The 19,002-nt window shown below is 43.0% G+C and overlaps 1 protein-coding gene across 1 annotated transcript in view; it reads right to left on the bottom strand.

The window, feature by feature from the left end:
- MARCO (macrophage receptor with collagenous structure) overlaps window positions 1-19,002 on the bottom strand; it is a 35,726-nt gene that overhangs the window by 10,632 nt on the left and 6,092 nt on the right. The window contains exons 2-4 of the mRNA XM_006057157.3: window positions 7,773-7,874; window positions 5,857-5,985; window positions 4,417-4,461 (exon numbers count right to left, since the gene is read on the bottom strand). Coding sequence (XP_006057219.3) covers window positions 4,417-4,461; window positions 5,857-5,985; window positions 7,773-7,874 — 276 coding nt within the window. The remainder of the gene's footprint in view (window positions 1-4,416; window positions 4,462-5,856; window positions 5,986-7,772; window positions 7,875-19,002) is intronic.

Below are 19,002 nucleotides of genomic sequence, written 5' to 3'. Positions count from 1 at the left end.
AAGCCAGGCCACTACATCCAACTCTGATACTTCCTGTCCCACTCAAATTCCAAACTCAGACTCCTTGAACTCCTTGGTGCCCAGAAGTGGAAGATACAATGACTGCCCTCAAAGAGCACACCATTTTGCCCAGAGACCAGGCATAAACTCATAAAAAATGGATGAGAGGACCTGGCCTGGCCGATGGGAAGTTGAAGGTCCCAGAAGCTGAGCTCTCTATCAGCATTGCCTAGCTTATTTCAGTGTCTGAATTTGGAGAACTGTTTTTTTAAACTTCCCAAACAGAATTCTGAATATTCCAGAAAGCAGATTTCATGTGCTGAGAGCAGAAGCTTTGAGGTGCTGATGGAGAGAAAAGCAACAGCACTTATCCCGCTAGTGGTTCAGACACAGGCTTGCCTGGTGGCCACGGTTTCACATTTTCCACTTGGCATCAGTATTCGGAGCTTGCCCCCATCCATCCTTTCCTCTGTCCTCCGTCACTCCCTCCTCCTTCCTGCCGCTGCTCAGAGCGTATCAATTGAGGGAGGCTCCTCACTGGGCAGGGCTCAGCAACCCCTTCCTGAACCTGCCAGCCACCCATAAAGGGCCTGCTCATTGGTACCCACTGGCGGAGGAAGGCTGGTGAGGTCCCACCATCAGCAGAGTCCCACTCCTAGCAACTCCCTCAGGGGGCAGGACTGCCTCGTTAATATGGAATTTGGTTAAAGGGCTCTATTCGATTATTTTCATGATTTCAGAGCTGGAGGGAGAAGGAAATGGCAACCCACTCCAGTATTCTTGCCTAGAGAATCCTATGGACAGAGGAGCCTGGTGGGCTGCTGTCCCTAGGGTTGCATAGAGTCGGACACGACTGAAGCGACTTAGCATGCATGCATGCGTTGGAAAAGGAAATAGCAATCCACTCCAGTATTTTTGTCTGGAGAATCCCAGGGACGAAGGAACCTGGTGGGCTGCCGTCTATGGGATCACACAGAGTTGGACACAACTGAAGCAACACAGCAGCAGCAGCAGAGCTGGAGAGAACACAGAAAGGCCCTGGCCTCCTCTCTAATGAATTAGAAAAGCAGGCAAAGTCGTCTTGAGTGGCGGCAAAGAAGCGACTGCCGTACAGAACTCTCTGGATCTAAGATTTGAGAGATGTTAGGTGTAAGTCTTGAGAATGAGATTCTTTGAGGTGGTTAGGATACTTAGAGAATGATTATTCCTTGATGGAAGACAAAACAACCATAGAGACCTTGATTACAATTGAAGTCCCTTACAACTGCCTCAGCTGCAAAGAGCAAACAAGTTTTCGGTCCTTCAGAGCATCCACTTGAGCAGAAGGGCCAAAAAGCTAGGACAATGCAAGGAATTATTTCCCTGAGGCATTTGTTGGTGCCCTGCTGCTCTGGGCCAGTCAGGGTCATCACATTAAGGCAATTATGTGACTCTATGAGGTTTCTTTTCTCTTTTTTTGCTCTCCCACGCAGTTTGAAAGATCTTAGTTCCCCAACCAGGGATTGGACCGCAAGAGAATGCAGTCCTCACCACTGAACTGCCAGGGAAGTTCCTGTATGAGGTTTCTTGAAACTGGTGTGGGCCTGAGTGTGTGTTGCTATGACTTCCATGTCTCCACAAAGAGGACCACCTTGGGAAGCAAAGTAGTACTGGTGAAAATAACAGAATCTGGGACCAACTGAGGAATGACAGCTACATCTGACTTCAGAACCTCCCCATCATCACAGCTAAAGGTGGAGTGAAGGAGATTGACACGATCCCCTGGAACCTCATCACAGTGACATTACCCATCTTCTGGGACAAAGAGAGGAAAACCTCAGTACTCAGTACTGCAGGGGCGGGTCCCACTTGGTCTGCTAACCCCGTCTGCAGGCAGTGGATTGGGCAAACAGTGGGTAATTTGGGAAGAGGAGCCCTGATTTCTGAAGACATGAAACTGATGCATTTCCCCTCACCAGCTGCAGTGCTCCCAGCTCTGAGCCTGGGTGTGGCAGTGGGTGAGTGTGAGGTGGGAAGCAGTGTGGTTCAGACTCTACAGGCAAAGGCTTGGCTCTCATTCATCCCCTCTCTGGGGCTGCCGGGGCCACCTTGAGAAAGTCTGGGCCACTGAGAATTGTGGAGGGCCACCTTTGGAATCATCCTCATAGGTCAACTGTCCGACCACCTACCCGGTGCAAGTATCTCCCTTCTGTTCCACCAAGAATTCTGCAGCAGCCGCGCATCTGCCTGTTTCATTGTAGGGCAGACCCCAGTCTTAACTGTTTGTTCCTCCCTTACCTCAGCACAACTGGTTCTCCAGAAACCTTTGCCCCTTGGCCTCCATTCTTCTGATGGGTACCACTGACAGCAAGTCTATTTTCTCCTCCACAAGGACCTTTCTAGTATTTAAGGATGGCCAACATGTCCCCTATAGGGGCTCACTTCATGAAGGCAAGTACCCTCAGTTTCTTCTGATGTAGGTAATTCCCACATGCCAGCTACAGTATCACACATCTTTTGTCTTATATTCATGTTGTAATCAATCCTCACTGAAGGTTGCTATTACTATCCCCCTTTTATAGGTGAGTTAATTGAGGTTCAGAGAGGTTACACAGCTGGTGAGCCATGTTCCAACCCAGATCTGTCTGACCTAGGAACTGAAATCCCTTTCTGCATTACAGGATCACTCACACTACCTACAATGTAGCGGAGTTTGAAAACAATGATTTCCAACCCTTATAGCTGTCCTGGAAAGCACATAAAATTTAATTAGTATTATTTTAATGTAATTGCCATTCTTTGCTGAAATGAAGTTAAATCTCAGCAAGCCAAGTGATGGTTACCCCAGCAAGCCACCCCAAGGGTGGTCTCTGGGGAGGCCAGGAGCCCAGGAGTATGAGCTGCTCAGTCGTGGCCAGAGCAGTGGGCTGTGCTTCTCAAAGCCTGTCCCCCACACCTCCAGGATCTGAATCCTCCACAGCCTCTAAAGCATCTCAAATGGTTCTTATTCATGGCCATTAGCTTGAGAAGCACTGCTCTAGACCAAGCCCTGGCCATCAAGGGAAGATTCTAGGTGCCTTATCAGCCCCTTTGTCCTCACTATCAGCGGTCTCCCCTCCTGACCCAGGCCCACCTCAGGCCCCACTTGGATCTCCCACCTTTTTCTTTTCTGAGTTCCCAGCACTGCCATGTCTGCCCTTGCCACCAATTATACATGGCAGGAGATTCTTCCCCCTCTCACTCTGTTCTCAGCTTTCCCATCCTGTCCTTTGCTCGCCTGGACAGAAGGGACCACCGCTGTGCCCCTGGGATGCTTGGTGACCCACCACCCTCTGGGTGACCTTGCCCCTCCCTGGCCGTGAAGGCTGAGTGAGTGAGTGTGTATGAGTTTGTCGTAGGGGTGGTGAGTGCATGTGAGTGCATGTGTGGGTGTGTATGCATGTGAGTGTATGTGCACGTGTGAGCAGGTGCCCTAGTGTGACCGTGCATGTGTGATTGTGTGCCTGCGTGGGTCCCTGAACTCTCCTCCTACTGTTTGCCCATCCTCCATTCTGAAAACCTTCCCCAGTAAAACCCTGCTGGAGACTTAGAACACTAGGCCTGCTGGGATTTCCCCTTCTATTAAAATCCTTCCAAAAATTAGTTCCTGGAAAAAAAAAGTTTTCCCTCCTAACAAGTTTCCCTTCTGCAACTAGTGGTGTTTTTCTTTCTGTCTCAGTGTCCTGGAGACTTAGAGGCTCTCAGTCTATTTCCCCTTTTCTTGCAAATCCTCTCATTCTGCTCTTTCTTTAGTAACAGCTTTCCTGGCATCTTTACAACTCAGCAGCCTCCACCCCTCTGGGGATTGGAGGTTTGAGAGTCTAAGTGGAGGGCAGAGTGGACTGTAACAGTGACGAAGCCCCTCTTCCCCGGGGCCATCCGAGCCCCCACATCCGAGCCTCGCCGTGGCCACTGGAAAGGCACCTGAGCATATTAAGGCCACAGCCTAAAACACAGAGCCAATCATAGGCTCTGAATTATAATTTTAACTTCCCAGTAATCGTCTGAAGCATTCTTATCCCCATTTTACAGGCATGGAAACTGAGACCCAGAGAGGTAAAGGGGTGCTCCCCAGGTCGTGCAACCAGTCTCTGGTGAAGGCAGTTGTGTCAGACTCTGGAGTCTGGACCAATGAGCTTGACTGTCTCCAGGGATGCTCATAGGCTTGTACTCTGAGCACCAAGTCTTGCAGTGTCCTCACCCTTCCATCCACACTTAGGTGTCTCCTCCGTGAAGCAGGTACTTCCCAGCATCCCAGGACATGTAGGGTCTCACCCCAGGTGACCTCCCTCACACACAGGCCCCACTCGGAGTTCAGACTTTCAGGGTGGGGTGTGTGTGGCACTGCTCCGAGACAGGCTGCTGCCTGGCTGGCACACACGCCCAGCCCCTGCTCACCTGCCTCTCCCTTGATTCCTGGTGGGCCTCGGGGTCCTGGGGGTCCTGGAAAGGAAAAGGAATTCAGAATGTAGCCTGGATAAGGAGGAGAAAAAGGATTATGGGGCCAGGAGACAGAGGCGGTTTCTATGACTTCTCTGTGAGCGGTCCTGGCAGGTGGGGAAGGCGAAGTCCACCCTGAGCCCCTTTGGACCTGAAAGACCTAAGGAAAAGGAGCAGAGACACCATGCCCCAATGACCAAGGTGAGGACGACAGTGCCACTCACACCATCATTCACTCGACAAGTGTCATCGGGCACCACGGATCAGCCAAATGGCGTGGAAGGAACAAAAGATGGAGTGCCTTCCCACAAGAAGCTCATGGCCCAGCAGGCAAAATTCAGTTGTATAGATGATGACTCCAGAGGGAGGTTGAGCCGGACAGACCCGGGTTTGAACAGCAGCACTGCCCCTTTAGCTGAGTGATCCTGGGCCTGACCTTCCATCGTTTGGAGCATCAGCTTTCTCTTCAGTGAACTAGGGTTCATATACCAGTTAAGCAGGGCTGTTCTGAGGCTGCCACATGGAAACCCACATGGAAAGCATGCCCAGGCTCTGATAAATGGCACCCATCGCTGCTGTCACCCATATCAGATCTTTCCCTTTCCAGGACTGCTTTGGGGATGACAGCCTCCCAAAGACTTGGATGGATGTGACGGGGCTCCTTATCCTGTCTTAGTCCATTCTGGCCACTATAACAACACATTATGGACTGGGGAGGTGGGGCTTAGCCAAAGAAATTCACTTCTTACAGTTTTGGAGGCTGGAAGCCCAAGACAAGGGGCCTGAGGGGTCGAGTGCAGGGGACTTGTGTGTGGCAGTCTGCCACCTCTCTCTGCGTCCCCACATGTGGGAGGAGCCAGGGTGCATTCTGGGGTCTCTTCTATAAGGGCAGGTCCAATGTCCTCTCCCCTCCATGGTACCTGCTTTGGCTAGACTGGCTTGGTGCCCACCGTTCCTCTCTTCAGCCACAGACTAGTATCAGTTTGCCAGTTGGAAGTGGTCCTAGGAATCGCCCCAGGCTCTGCATTTTGCCTGCCCTCCTGAGCATTTTGGGCTGGTCTGAGGGCTTTGTGACTCAGACCTGACCTTGGGATGATTACTGAAGACCTTGGCTCTTGGATGTCATAATCATTTGGACAGGGTCCTTGGCTCCTAGCTTCCTGACCCCACTCTCTCCAGATCTGTCTGCAGCCACCCAGGGTGCCTGTAATTTCACGCCCTCCTCATTCAGCCTTTACCCCCTCTCTTGGCCTCCAGGGTCTCATGCCAGGCCAGGGTCTGGGAAGCCCCTCTGCCAAAGAAAGGAATTCAGGTCTAGAGACCCTCTTGTCCACACACAAGCAGATCCCCCACTCCCATTCTCTCTGGAAAGTCCCAACTCAGTGGGGAGGGACCAACCTGGGGTCTGAATCAAGTTGTCCATCCGCTGTTGTAGGGCCTCCAGCTTGGTGACGTCTTTGGGCTGGGCCTGCGTTTCATTGTTGTAGTGCATCTCCAGGATCCAGAGCCGCTCCTGCAGTTTTAGACCTGGACACCCCACACCCCAACCCTTCAGCATTCTTTTAGGGACTTCATTAAAGCCCAAGGCATTTGAACATAACCCTGACATTCTGTGTTATATGTGCATAACTCTGTGAGTTCTGACTACGTAAACACATGCTTTGTGTACTATGAGGACCTAGAGTGAGCACAGAGCTTTATCTGTATCTTGCACATGGGCACTTCACACTCACAGATGTTACATGTCCATAGAACACACTGGCACAGTCTGTGCAGCCACTGTATCCATGATCAACCTGCATGCAGTTAAGAACTTTGTGCATGCTTGGGCATGAGTGCATGGCCACTAATATGCGGACCTGGCCTAATCATGTGGGGCATTAATATGTGTGTGATGGGTGTTTATGACAACTGGGCACATGACACGCTTGAGCAACTTCACTGTCTGTATGATGGAATTGCTTCCTGACCTAATCATTTGGACTGGGAGCACTTTGAAAGTCAAATAATGTTGAAATGAAACACTAATCAACAAAGCTCCTTCCTAAACCAGAATTGAAAGAGACACGTGTACCCCAATGTTCATTACAGCACTGTTTATAATAGCCAGGACATGGAAGCAACCTAGATGTCCATCAGCAGACGAATGGATAAGAAAACTGTGGTACATATACACAATGGAATATTACTCAGCTGTTAAAAAGAATACATTTTAATCAGTTCTAATGCGGTGGATGAAACTGGAGCCTATTATACAGAGTGAAGTAAGCCAGAAAGAAAAACACCAATACAGTATGCTGCTGCTACTGCTGCTAAGTCGCTTCAGTCGGGTCCGACTCTGTGCGACCCCATAGACAGCAGCCCACCAGGCTCTGCCGTCACTGGGATTCTCCAGGCAAGAACACTGGAGTGGGTTGCCATTTCCTTCTCCATTGCGTGAAAGTGAAAAGTGAAAGTGAAGTCGCTCAGTCGCATCCGACTCGTAGCGACCCCATGGACTGTAGCCCACCAGGCTCCTCCAACCATGGGATTTTCTAGGCAAGAGTACTGGAGAGGCTTGCCATTGCATATATATGGAATTTAGAAAGATGGTAACGATAACCCTGTATGCGAGACAGCAAAAGAGACACAGATGTATAGAACAGTCTTTTGGACTCTGTGGGAGAAGGCAAGGGTGGGATGATTTGACAGAATAGCATTGAAACATGTATATTATCATATGTGAAACAGATTGCCAGTCCAGGTTTTGTGCATGAGACAGGATTCTCAGGGCTGGTGCACTGGGATGACCCAGAAGGATGGGAGGGGGAGGGAGGTGGGAGGGGGTTCAGGATGGGGAACACATGTACACCCATGGCTGATTCACGTCAGTGTATGGCAAAACTACTACGATATTGTAAAGTAACTAGCCTCCAATCAAAATAAATAAATTAAAACAAACAAACAAACAAACAAAGCTCCTTCCCACCCAGAGAGGGAATTCTTGATGTGAGATGCATAAGGCACACCTGTGTGAAATCACTGCCTCTTTCACTGCTTCAGACATACACATGTGTGGTCTATTTCTCCTTGCCTCCCTCTTCCCTGCCCCCCTCACACACACACATACACACACACATGTAACACGTAACACACATTCCCCTTTCTGCTTTCCCGTCCCGTCCCCTCACCACCCTGGCCTCCCAGGGCCTGAGAACTCTCTCCCAGCAGATGGGCAGCAGTGGCCCCAGGGCTCTCCCCTGAACCTGAGTCCTCTGTCATTTGGGGCCACATTGTTACCCAAGGAAGGACCAGACAGGACTCAGACGCTTTACCTTGTATCACCAAGAGCCCAGCGCCCGCAGTGAGCAGAACCAGGTACGTGATCACTAGGACCATGATGCAGTTCATTCCATTTCTCCTCTTGGGCTTTGGATCTGAAGTAGAACACAGGCAGAAAGCAGGTGCTAGAGAGGGTGGAGAGCAGAGGTCCCTAGCCTGGGCCCAAATCCCCTCTGGGTGAGCAAGGGGCTCTCCATGAGGTTCCATGAGGGGAAAGACACAAAGACCAATGACACCCAAATCCTCCCCTTGATCCTCCTTCCACAAAGCAAGAAGACACTCATTTGTGTGGCTGGGTGAAAAACACCTCTGCATATATTCTTTGCTGAAAGAGCACGGTCCTTAAGCCAGATATTACATTGGCCTTGCTCACTGGGAAGCCCCAGTGTGCCACCTGCTACAGGAGGTGCTCAATAGATATACATCAGATTAACTGATGAATTAACATATTTCAATTTCAAAATTTTTGGAGGAAACGATTGTTCCCATTTTATAAGCAGTGAGTGAGGTTTGGAACAGTTGAAAAACCCATTAGGTTATAAGACAAGATCTGCAAATTTTGTCCAGGCCTTTGCGTTCTTTTTCTTTAGATTTTTAAATTATGAAAGTAAAACATGCATAATATAATTTATCAAATAATATGGAGAGCATTTCAAGGATTAATACTCTCATAATTAATCCCCTGAGGTCCTAGCCTGCTGAGGTAAGCTTCATTAGCTTTCTGGGATGCGGCCTTCCTCCCATTTCCCCTTCCGAACAAACCCATATCCTCCTAGATGGACTGTTTCTCCTTTTAGTTTAACACTAATGATATCATGTTACAAATACATACTACTATAGCACATGTGCTTATCTTGTTGTGCTTATCACATGTGCTTTAGTAGTATGTAATCAACTAAAGCACATGTTCCTTCTGCAATGAAGAATTTTTCCTTGGATTTCCTTCTAGTTTTCTCAGTAGATAGAGATTTAACTATTCTTTTTATTAGTTGCTTCATATTCCTTAAAGACGCAAGGCTAGTCTCTGTCTACCACAGGGTGTCCTCTCTACCTGCATGCACCCCTGGAGTCCAGGCCCACATAGCAGCCTGAGTGAGTTTTCCAACACACACCCTGCCCCAGTCGCTCCCTTGTTTTCAGCCCTTGGGCTCACTGCCCTCAGGACAAACAACTCCCCTGTGGGTACATGTAGCCTGGTCTGGAGCCAGCTCTCCTGTGGCCATGCCTCTATACCTCACCTCCACCCCTGATACTGACCAATGGTGAGCCCAGACCACTGGGGTTACACCCTTCTGACTTCAGACAGAATATCTCCTCTGAATACCCAAGGAAGGAATATTCCTTCCTTCTTTGTGCATAACTAATTCTTACTCATCCTTTGGGAGCAGAGTAGAGACTTCCCTGCTCCAAGATAGATCCTCAGGCTCCCCTGGGATGGGTGGGACCTTGCTCTGCTTCCCCACATCACTGTGTTTTTATCTGCTGTGACCCTGAGCACCTTGAACTGTTTCTATATCTCAGTCTCCTCTATATGGCCTGGAAGTTCCTAAGGCTGCATTCCAGCATCAATATGATATGCTGGAAAAATGGCGACTGGCTAGTTGAATGAATGAATGAGTAGTCTGGGTGCCAAATATGTGCAGAGTTGAACACTGCCAGTTTAAAAGTGTTGGGAGAGCATCAGAAATGAAACTTAAAACCTCAGGTACCATATAGTCATAATAGTGAGAATGAATAAGTGTGATGGGAAGCCTCACATTTAATAGAGGATGTTGGATGGCAAATACAGTCTCATTGACAGCACAAAACATGATGAAACTTAACATGTGATGGGAATAGAAAGATAAACTATGTTTCAGAGACACACATATCATAGATGCTAGAGGTAGGGGTGAGGGCCAGCATGGAAGATACAGATATTTTCAACTACATGGTAGGAACATGGTGTAAGGCATTTGAAAAAGGATAAGAAGAGGAAAAACAGACATGACAGGGAGGTGGGAATAGTTCAGGTCCAAAATGCAGAATGCTTTTTAATTCAGAGCTATAACTGGCATAAAGGCAAAGTATTTTAGACCTGGGAACTTTAAATCCGTAAGTTTTGTCTAACTTTCTCTGTACAAAGCAAAGGATATGATAAATTCTTTACCCCTATGTTGATCATTAACAGAAGCAGAAGATATTAAGAACAGGTGGCAAGAATACATAGAACTATACAAAAAAGATCTTAACGACCTAGATAACCATGATGGTATGATCACTCACATAGAGCCAAGTCAAGTGGGCCTTAGGAAGCTTGTTATGAACAAAGCTAGTGGAGGTGATGGAATTCCAGTTGAGCTATTTCAAATCCTAAAAGATGATGCTTTTAAAGTGCTGCACTCAATATGCCAGCAAATTTGCTGATCACAGGACTGGAAAAGGTCTGTTTTCATTCCAATCCCAAAGAAAGGCAATGACAAAGAGTGTTCAAACTACCACACAATTGCACTCATCTCACATTCTAGCAAAGTAATGCTCTAAATTCTCCAAGCTAGGCTTTAACAGTATGTGAACTGAGAGCTTCCAGATGTTCAAGCTGGATTTAGAAAGCAGAGGCACCAGAAATCAAATTAGCAACATCTGTTGGATCATCGAAAAAACAAGAGAGTTCCAGAAAATCATCTACTTCTGCTTCATTGACCATGCTAAAGCCTTTAATTGTGTGGATCACAACAAACAGTGGAAAATTCTTAAAGAGGTGGGAATACAAGAACACTTTATTTGCCTCCTGAGAAATCTGTATACAGGTCAAGAAACAAAAGTTAGAACCAGACATGGCACAATGGACTGGTTCCAAATTGGGAAAGGAGCACATCAAGGCTGTATATTGTCACCCTGTTTATTTAACTTATATGCAGAGTACATCGTGCAAAATGCCAGACTGGATGAAGCACAAGCTGGAGTCAAGATTGATGGGAGGAATATCAATAACCTCAGATATGCAGATGACACCATCCTTATGGCAGAAAGCGAAGAAAAACTAAAGAGCCTCTTGACGAAAGTGAAAGAGGAGAATGAAAAAGTTGCCTTAACACTCAACATTCAAAAAAACGAAGATCATGGCATCCAGTCCCATCACTTCATGGCAAATAGATGGAGAAACAATGGAAACAGTGACAGGCTTTATTTTTTGGGGCTCCAAAATCACTGCAGATGGTGACTGCAGCCATGAAATTAAAAGATGGTTGCTCCTTGGAAGCAAAGCTATGACCAACCTAGACAGCATATTAAAAAGCAGAGACATTATTCTGCCAAAAAAGGTCCATCTAGTCAAAGCTATGGTTTTTCCAGTAGTTATGTATGGATGTGAGAGTTGGACTATAAAGAAAGCTGAGTGGCGAAGAATTGATGCTTTTGAACTGTGGTGTTGGAGAAGACTCTTGAGAGTCCCTTGGACTGCAAAGAGATCAAACCAGTCAGTCCTAAAGGAAATCAGTCCTGAATATTCATCAGAAGGACTGGTGCTGAAGCTGAATCTCCAATACTTTGGCTACCTGATGCGAAGAGCTGACTCACTGGAAAAGACCCTGAGATGGGAAAGATTGAAAATTTCTCAAATTTGATGAAAGACCCTACAGATCCAAGAAGTTGAGCAAATCCCAAACATGGGGGAGAAGGGGATGACAGAGGATGAGAAGGTTGGATGGCATCACCGACTCAATGGACATGAGTTTGAGCAAGCTCTGGGAGTGTGGCGTGCTTCAGTCCATTGGGGTTGCAAAGAGTTAGACACGACTGAGTAACTGAACTGACTGATGTCGATCATTTCATCTCTTAGTGGTTAGGAGAAACTGTCAAGAATGATACCCACAAAATTGGCCAGAATCTATCTAATAAACCTAAATAGTTTATGCAAGAAACTTAAACCTAAGATCATTGAGATGACACAAATGTTGGAATTATTGAATAAAATTTTAAAGCAGCCACCACAAAAATGCTTTAATGAGTACTTACAAACAAAACTTTAAAAAAAAAATCTGACAAAATAGAAGATATATAAAAGACTCAGGTGGAAATTATATAATTTCAAAATGCCAAAAATCTTTTTTAAACATCACCACATTGGCTCAATAGTGTAATAAATATGACAAAAGAATCACTCAACTAAATGATAGAACAATAGAGATTGCCCAATCTGAAAAACAGAAAATCAACAACAATAAAACGACAAACAAACAGAGCCTCAGGGATGTGTGAGTCAATAAAAAAAGACACACGCACACAAAACACATAATACTCATCACTGAAGTTCCAGAAAGAGTGTGAAGCCAAAAAAAAAAAAAAAAAAAAAAACTCAAAGAAATAATGGTAGCTGAAAATTTCTCAAATTTGATGAAAGACCCTACAGATCCAAGAAGTTGAGCAAATCCCAAACATGGTAAATTCAAAGAAATCCATATCAAGATACATAGGCAAAAATCTGAAAAATTTAGAGATAAAGAAAATTAAAAATCAAAAGAAAAAGTCTTGAAAACAGCCAGAGGGAAAGGAGAAATTACTTATAAAGTAATATCTATTTGGAATGTCAGTAGATTTTTCATCTGAAACCACAGAGATCAGCTAGAAGTGGCACAATACTTTTTGTGTGCTGAAGGAAATTGTCAACCATGAATTCTATTTCTAGTGCATCCTTTAACAATGATTGAAAATAGAGGTTCTCAGATGAAGGAAAACTAATAGAAATTATTGCTCGTGAACTTACCTTTGAAGAATGGCTAAAGGAAATCTTCAAATAGAATGGCAATGATGTAGGAAAAGGTTTGACACCTCCAAAGGGAAGAACAAGAAAAGGGAAAGAAGAATGGGTAAAATACAAGGATATATATTAAATTATCCTTCTTCTCACAGCTTTTAAAGATCCCATTGATGGTTGAAACAAATATATGATACCAGCTAATGTGGCTCTCAGTTTATGTAGAGGAAATACCTCAGACAATTCATTTTAAAAAGTGAAGACAATAAAAAGACATAAATGTAAATAAGATTTTTACACTTGACTCACAAAGTGGTAAAATGTTGATACCACAGACTGTGCTAAGTTATGTATGTATATTGTAATGCACAGAGAAACTGCTAAATAAACTATTCAAAGGAATGTACCACAAACAAACTACAATAAGTAAAAATGGAACTCTAAAAAGTGCTCAAGTAACCTATAGGAAGATAAGAAAAGAGAAACAGATGAATGGGAAATAGAAGAAACAAAGAGAAAACACAAACTAGGATGGCAGCTTTAAACCTAACATACCTGTAATTACTTTCATAAATAATCTAACTGTACCAAGTAGAGGGCAGAAATTGGCAAAGTGCATGAAAAACTATGACCCTTTATAAGATGTCTATAAGAAACCAAATAGTAGAACTTCTTTTCACATGAAACAGAATTGATATAGCTGAAAAGAGAAATGGACAAATCCTAGTTATAATTGGGGATATTAACACCCCATTCTCAGCAATTGATAGGAAATCAGCAAAAATATAGAACAACTTGAACACCAACAGGATCTAACTAACATTTATAAAATGCTCCATGCAACAACAGCAGAATATGCATTCTCTCCATGAATACATGGAATATTTACTAAGACCATATCTTGAGTCATAAAACAAACCTCAACAAACTGTAAAAGAAATTAAAATTTACAGATATTCTCTGACAATAATGGAATCAAAATAGAAGATAATAACAGAAAAATCTTCAAACAATTGTAATCTTTTTTTAACTTCTAAATAATGCATGGGTCATAGGAAAATTCTCAAAGAAAAAAATCTTAAAAAGAATTGAATGAAAGTGGAAATAAAAGATATCAAATTATGGAATGTTTCTAAAGCAGCACTGGAAAGGAAATTCACAGCACTAAAAGTTTAAAATACAAATGAGGAAAGTCCTCAAATCAATAAACTAAGTTATTACCTCAAGAAGACATAAAAGAAAAGTAAATCATAAACAATCAGGAAAAAAAAAAAAGAAATAATAAAGACCAGAGCAGAAATCAACGAGATTTAAAATAAGAATACAAGGGAGAAAATGAAAAACCGAAAATCTGGTTGTTTGAATAAAATCAATAAAAATTGATAAAGCGCTATCAAGACTGACAAAGATAAAAAGAAAGAAGACACAAATCACCAATATCAAGAGTAAAACAGGATGTATCACCACAGATGCTGCAGCCATTAAAAAGAAAACAAGAAAATACTACTAACTTTATGCTAACAACTTAGAAGGAATGAACCAATTCTTGAAAAATCACAAACTACAAAAACTCAACCAAGGTGAAAGAAATAATATAAATATCTATGCCTATTAAACAAGTTTAATTTGTAATTTAAAATCTCCTATAAAAGAAATATCCAGGTCCAATATCCTAACAAACCTTTAAGAAAAGAATTAACACTAAGTTCAGACAATCTCTTACAGTTTACAGAAGAGTAAAGAGCACTTCTTAACTCGTTTTGTAAGTATTATCGTAATATGAAAATCAAAGACAGTACAAAAAGAAAACTAAAGATCAGTATGTCTCATGAATGTTGACACAAAAATCCTCAACAAAATATCAGTAAACCATACCCAACAAAGCATTAAAAAGATTTATATACTAAATGGGATTTCCAGGTATGCATGACTGGTTCAATGTTAGAAAATCAATGTAATCTACATATCAATCGACTAAAGAAGAAAAATCATGTAACTGTATAGTTAGTTAATGCAGAAAAAAGTACTTAACAAAATCCAATTGATGATAAACGGTCATAATTATCACTCTCATAATAAATAACACATTCATAATATAACTCTCAGCAAATTAGAAGAGAACATTCTCAAATTTTCTTTTTTTAAAAAGGGTATTAACAGCTATCTAAAGCTTATATCACTCTTTTTTCTTTTTTTGATGTGGACCATTTTTTAAAAGTCTTTGTTGAATTTGTTACAATATTCCTTCTGTTTTATGTTTTGGTTTTTCACTGGAGAAGCATGTAGGATCTCCATTCCCCAGCTAGGGATTGAACCCACACCCCCTGCACGGCAAGGCTAAGTCTATACACTGGACTGCCGGGGAAGCCCCCTGCCTATACCACTATTAATGGTGAGACAGAAAACTTTCCTCCTTAGACTGGGAACAAGACAAGGACGTGAGTTCTCACTCCTTTTTTCTATATACAACTGACAAACAAGTGGAAATCAAAATTTAAAACACACATTTATAAATAGTCTAAAGAAAATCAAATACTTTGATATAAATTTAACAAAATGTACGCAAGATCGGTATGCCCGAAAGTTACAAAATTTTCATTAAAAAAAAAAAAAAAAGCAACAAAGACCCAAAGAAATGTGGGAACATACCAAGTTCCTGAATTGTAAAACAACATAAAGATGTCAGTTTTTGAACTATGTAGATGGACAGGGAGGCCTGGCGTGCTGCAATTCATGGGGTTGCAAAGAGTCGGACATGACTGAGCGACTGAACTGAACTGAGAGGTATAATATAATTCCTACAAAATCCAGCAAGGTTTTTGATGGTATAAATTTACCCCAAAATTTATATGGAAAGGCACAAGCCCCAGAATAGTTAAAATCATCTTGAAAAAGAAGAATAAAATGTGAGAAATAACATTATGTTTAGAGTTACAATAAATCTACAGTATCAAGACAGTGTGGTATTGGTGCAGGGATAGCCATGTAGATTAATGGACAGAATGAAGAACACAGAACTAGACTCATACAAGTAAGTAAGTGTAAGTGTTAGTTGCTCAGTCGTGTATCATTCTTTGCGACTCCATGGACTGCAGCCCACCAGGCTCCTCTATCCATGAGATTTTCCAGGCAAGGATAATGGAGTGGGTTGCCATTTCCTTCAAGTGTGCCCAACTGATTTTTGACAAAAGTGCAAAAGTAATTTACTTGAGGAAGGATAGTACTGATTGCTTCAATACCAGCAGATGGTATTGAAGCAGTTGGACATCCATAGGCAAAATAAACAAACCTTGACTTAAACTTCACATCAACTCAAAATGAACCATGATATTATATTATAAAACTATAAAAGCTTTGGAATTACACATAGGAGAAATCTTTAGGACCCAGTGATAGGTAAAAAGTTCTCAGACTTGACACCAAAAGCACAATCCGTAAAAGGAAATGTCAATAAATTGGACCCCAATAGAATTAAATACTTTGTTTAAAGTATTTAATTAAAGACTTTGTTAAGTGGATGAAATGACAAATTACAGACTGAGAAAGAATATTTGCAAACTGCATATCCAGCAAAGGATATATATTTTGAGTATATGAAGAATTCTCAAAAAGTTTAGCTTTAGTTTAGCTTAGTAAAAAAGAAAAATCCTATTAAAATATTGGCAAAAGACACAAAGAGACATTTCTCTGAGGAGGGTGTATAAGTGACAAATGAACACATAAAAGGATATTCAACATCATTCAGTTCAGTTCAGTTCATTCGCTCAGTCATGTCCAACTCTTTGCGACCCCATGAATCGCAGCATGCCAAGCCTCCCTGTCCATTACTCAAACTGATGTGCATTGAGTCAGTGATGCCATCCAGCCATCTCATCCTCTGTCGTCCCCTTCTCCTCCTGCCCCCGATCCCTCCCAGCATCAGGGTCTTTTTCAATGAGTCAACTCTTCGCATGAGGTGGCCAAAGTATTGGAGTTTCAGCCTCAGCATCAGTCCTTCCAATGAACACCCAGGACTGATCTCCTTTAGGATGGACTGGTTGGATCTCCTTGCAGTCCAAGGGACTCTCAAGATTCTTCTCCAACACCACAGTTCAAAAGCAGCAATTCTTCAGTGCTCAGCTTTCTTTATAGTCCAACTCTCACATCCATACATGACCACTGGAAAAACCATAGCCTTGACCAGACGGACCTTTGTTGGCAAAGTAATACCTCTGCTTTTGAATATGCTATCTAGGTTGGTCATAACTTTCCTTCCAAGGAGCAAGCGTCTTTTAATTTCATGGCTGCAATCACCATCTGCAGTGATTTTGGAGCCCAGAAAAATAAAGTCTGACACTGATTCCACTGTTTCCCCATCTATTTCCCATGAAGTGATGGGACCAGATACCTCGATCTTAGTTTTCTGAATGTTGAGCTTTAAGCCAACTATTTCCCTCAACATCATTAGCTACTAGGAAAATACAAATTAAAATTACAGTAAAGTATTACTATCACATGCTTATCAAAATGGCTAAAGTAAAAATAGTGATAATACCAATTGCTGGCAAGGATGCAGAGACAGTGAATCAGTTGTACACTGCTGATGGGAATGTAAAATGGAACATCCACACTTGAAAAACAGATCGACTGCTTTTTATAATACTAAACATACCTGCTGCTGCTGCTGCTAAGTCACTTCAGTCATGTCCGACTCTGTGTGACCCCATAGACATCAGCCCACCAGGCTCTCCTTCCCCTGGGATTCTCCAGGCAAGAACACTGGAGTGGGTTGCCATTTCCTTCTCCAATGCATGAAAGTGAAAAAGTGAAAGTGAAGTCGCTCAGTCGTGTCCGATTCTTAGCGACCCCATGGACTGCAGCCTACCAGGCTCCTCCATCCATGGGATTTTCCAGGCAAGAGTACTGAAGTGGGGCGCCATTGCCTTCTCCGAAACATACCTAGAATCCAGCAATTAATTGCACTTTTTGGCATTTTTCCCAGAGAAATGAAAATCTGTGCTTGCACAAAAACTTTTCCATAAATAAGCATAGCAGCTTTATTTGTAATGGCCCCAAACTGGAAACAACCCAAAAGTCTTTCAGTGGGCGAATGGTTAAACCAATTGTGGTCCAGTCATATCACAAAATAATACTCAGTAAAACTCAGAACCAACTATTGATACATACAACAACTTGGATGGATCTCAAAGGGGAAAAAAAGCCAATCTTTAAAAAGCTACATACTTGTAGATCATGTAACTTTCTTTAAATAGAAAAATTATAAAGAGGAGGAGCTGATTAGTGGTCACTGGGGATAGTGATTGTTGGATGGGAGAGAGGGCATGTGTGTCTCTAAAAAATACCATGAAGGAGATTCTGTGGTGATGAAATTGTTCTATATCTTGATTTTGGTAGTGGTTACGCAGGTATACACATCTGATAAAATTGTAGAGAACTACATTCACACACACAAATGAGTGCATGTAAAACTAAAGAAACCTACATACGCTCTGTGGATTGTATGAATATCAGTTCCCTGGTTGTCATATTGTACTAGAGTTATGTAAAATGTTATTACTGGAAGAAAATGGGTGAAGGTCACAAAGACTTCCCTGTACATTATTTGCAACTTTCTGTGAAATTACAAATATTTCACAATAAAAAGTGGAAAAACACCTCTGGGTAGTCAGATTTTTAAAAAATGTTGAGAAATAAGGACATGACAAAACACAAAAGTCAGAACAACAATGTGAAATGAAAGTAGTCCTTTCAGCAAGGCTGACCCTGCATAGACTCCAAAGTTAAAGTCTGTTCAGTTCAGTCGCTCAGTCGTGTCCGACTCTTTGTGACCCCGTGAATGACAGCATGCCAGGCCTCCCAGTCCATCACCAATCCTGGAGTTCACTCAAACTCATGTCCATTGAGTCGGTGATGCCATCCAGCCATCTCATCCTCTGTCGTCCCCTTCTCCTCCTGCCCCCTATCCCTCCCAGCATCAGGGTCTTTTTCAATGAGTCAACTCTTTGCATGAGGTGGCCAAAGTATTGGAGTTTCAGCCTCAGCATCAGTCCTTCCAATGAACACCCAGGACTGATCTCCTTTAGGATGGACTGGTTGGATCTCCTTGCAGTCCAAGGGACTCTCAAGATTCTTCTCCAACACCACAGTTCAAAAGCAGCAATTCTTCAGTGCTCAGCTTTCTTTATAGTCCAACTCTCACATCCATACATGACCACTGGAAAAACCATAGCCTTGACCAGACGGACCTTTGTTGGCAAAGTAATACCTCTGCTTTTGAATATGCTATCTAGGTTGGTCATAACTTTCCTTCCAAGGAGCAAGCGTCTTTTAATTTCATGGCTGCAATCACCATCTGCAGTGATTTTGGAGCCCAGAAAAATAAAGTCTGACACTGATTCCACTGTTTCCCCATCTATTTCCCATGAAGTGATGGGACCAGATACCTCGATCTTAGTTTTCTGAATGTTGAGCTTTAAGCCAACTATTTC

Source organism: Bubalus bubalis, chromosome 2 (assembly GCF_019923935.1).
Source record: "Bubalus bubalis isolate 160015118507 breed Murrah chromosome 2, NDDB_SH_1, whole genome shotgun sequence".
NCBI classification, from domain to species: domain Eukaryota; kingdom Metazoa; phylum Chordata; class Mammalia; order Artiodactyla; family Bovidae; genus Bubalus; species Bubalus bubalis.
Note: the sequence above shows the minus strand (reverse complement) of the source record. Positions and strands in the feature narration are given on the sequence as shown.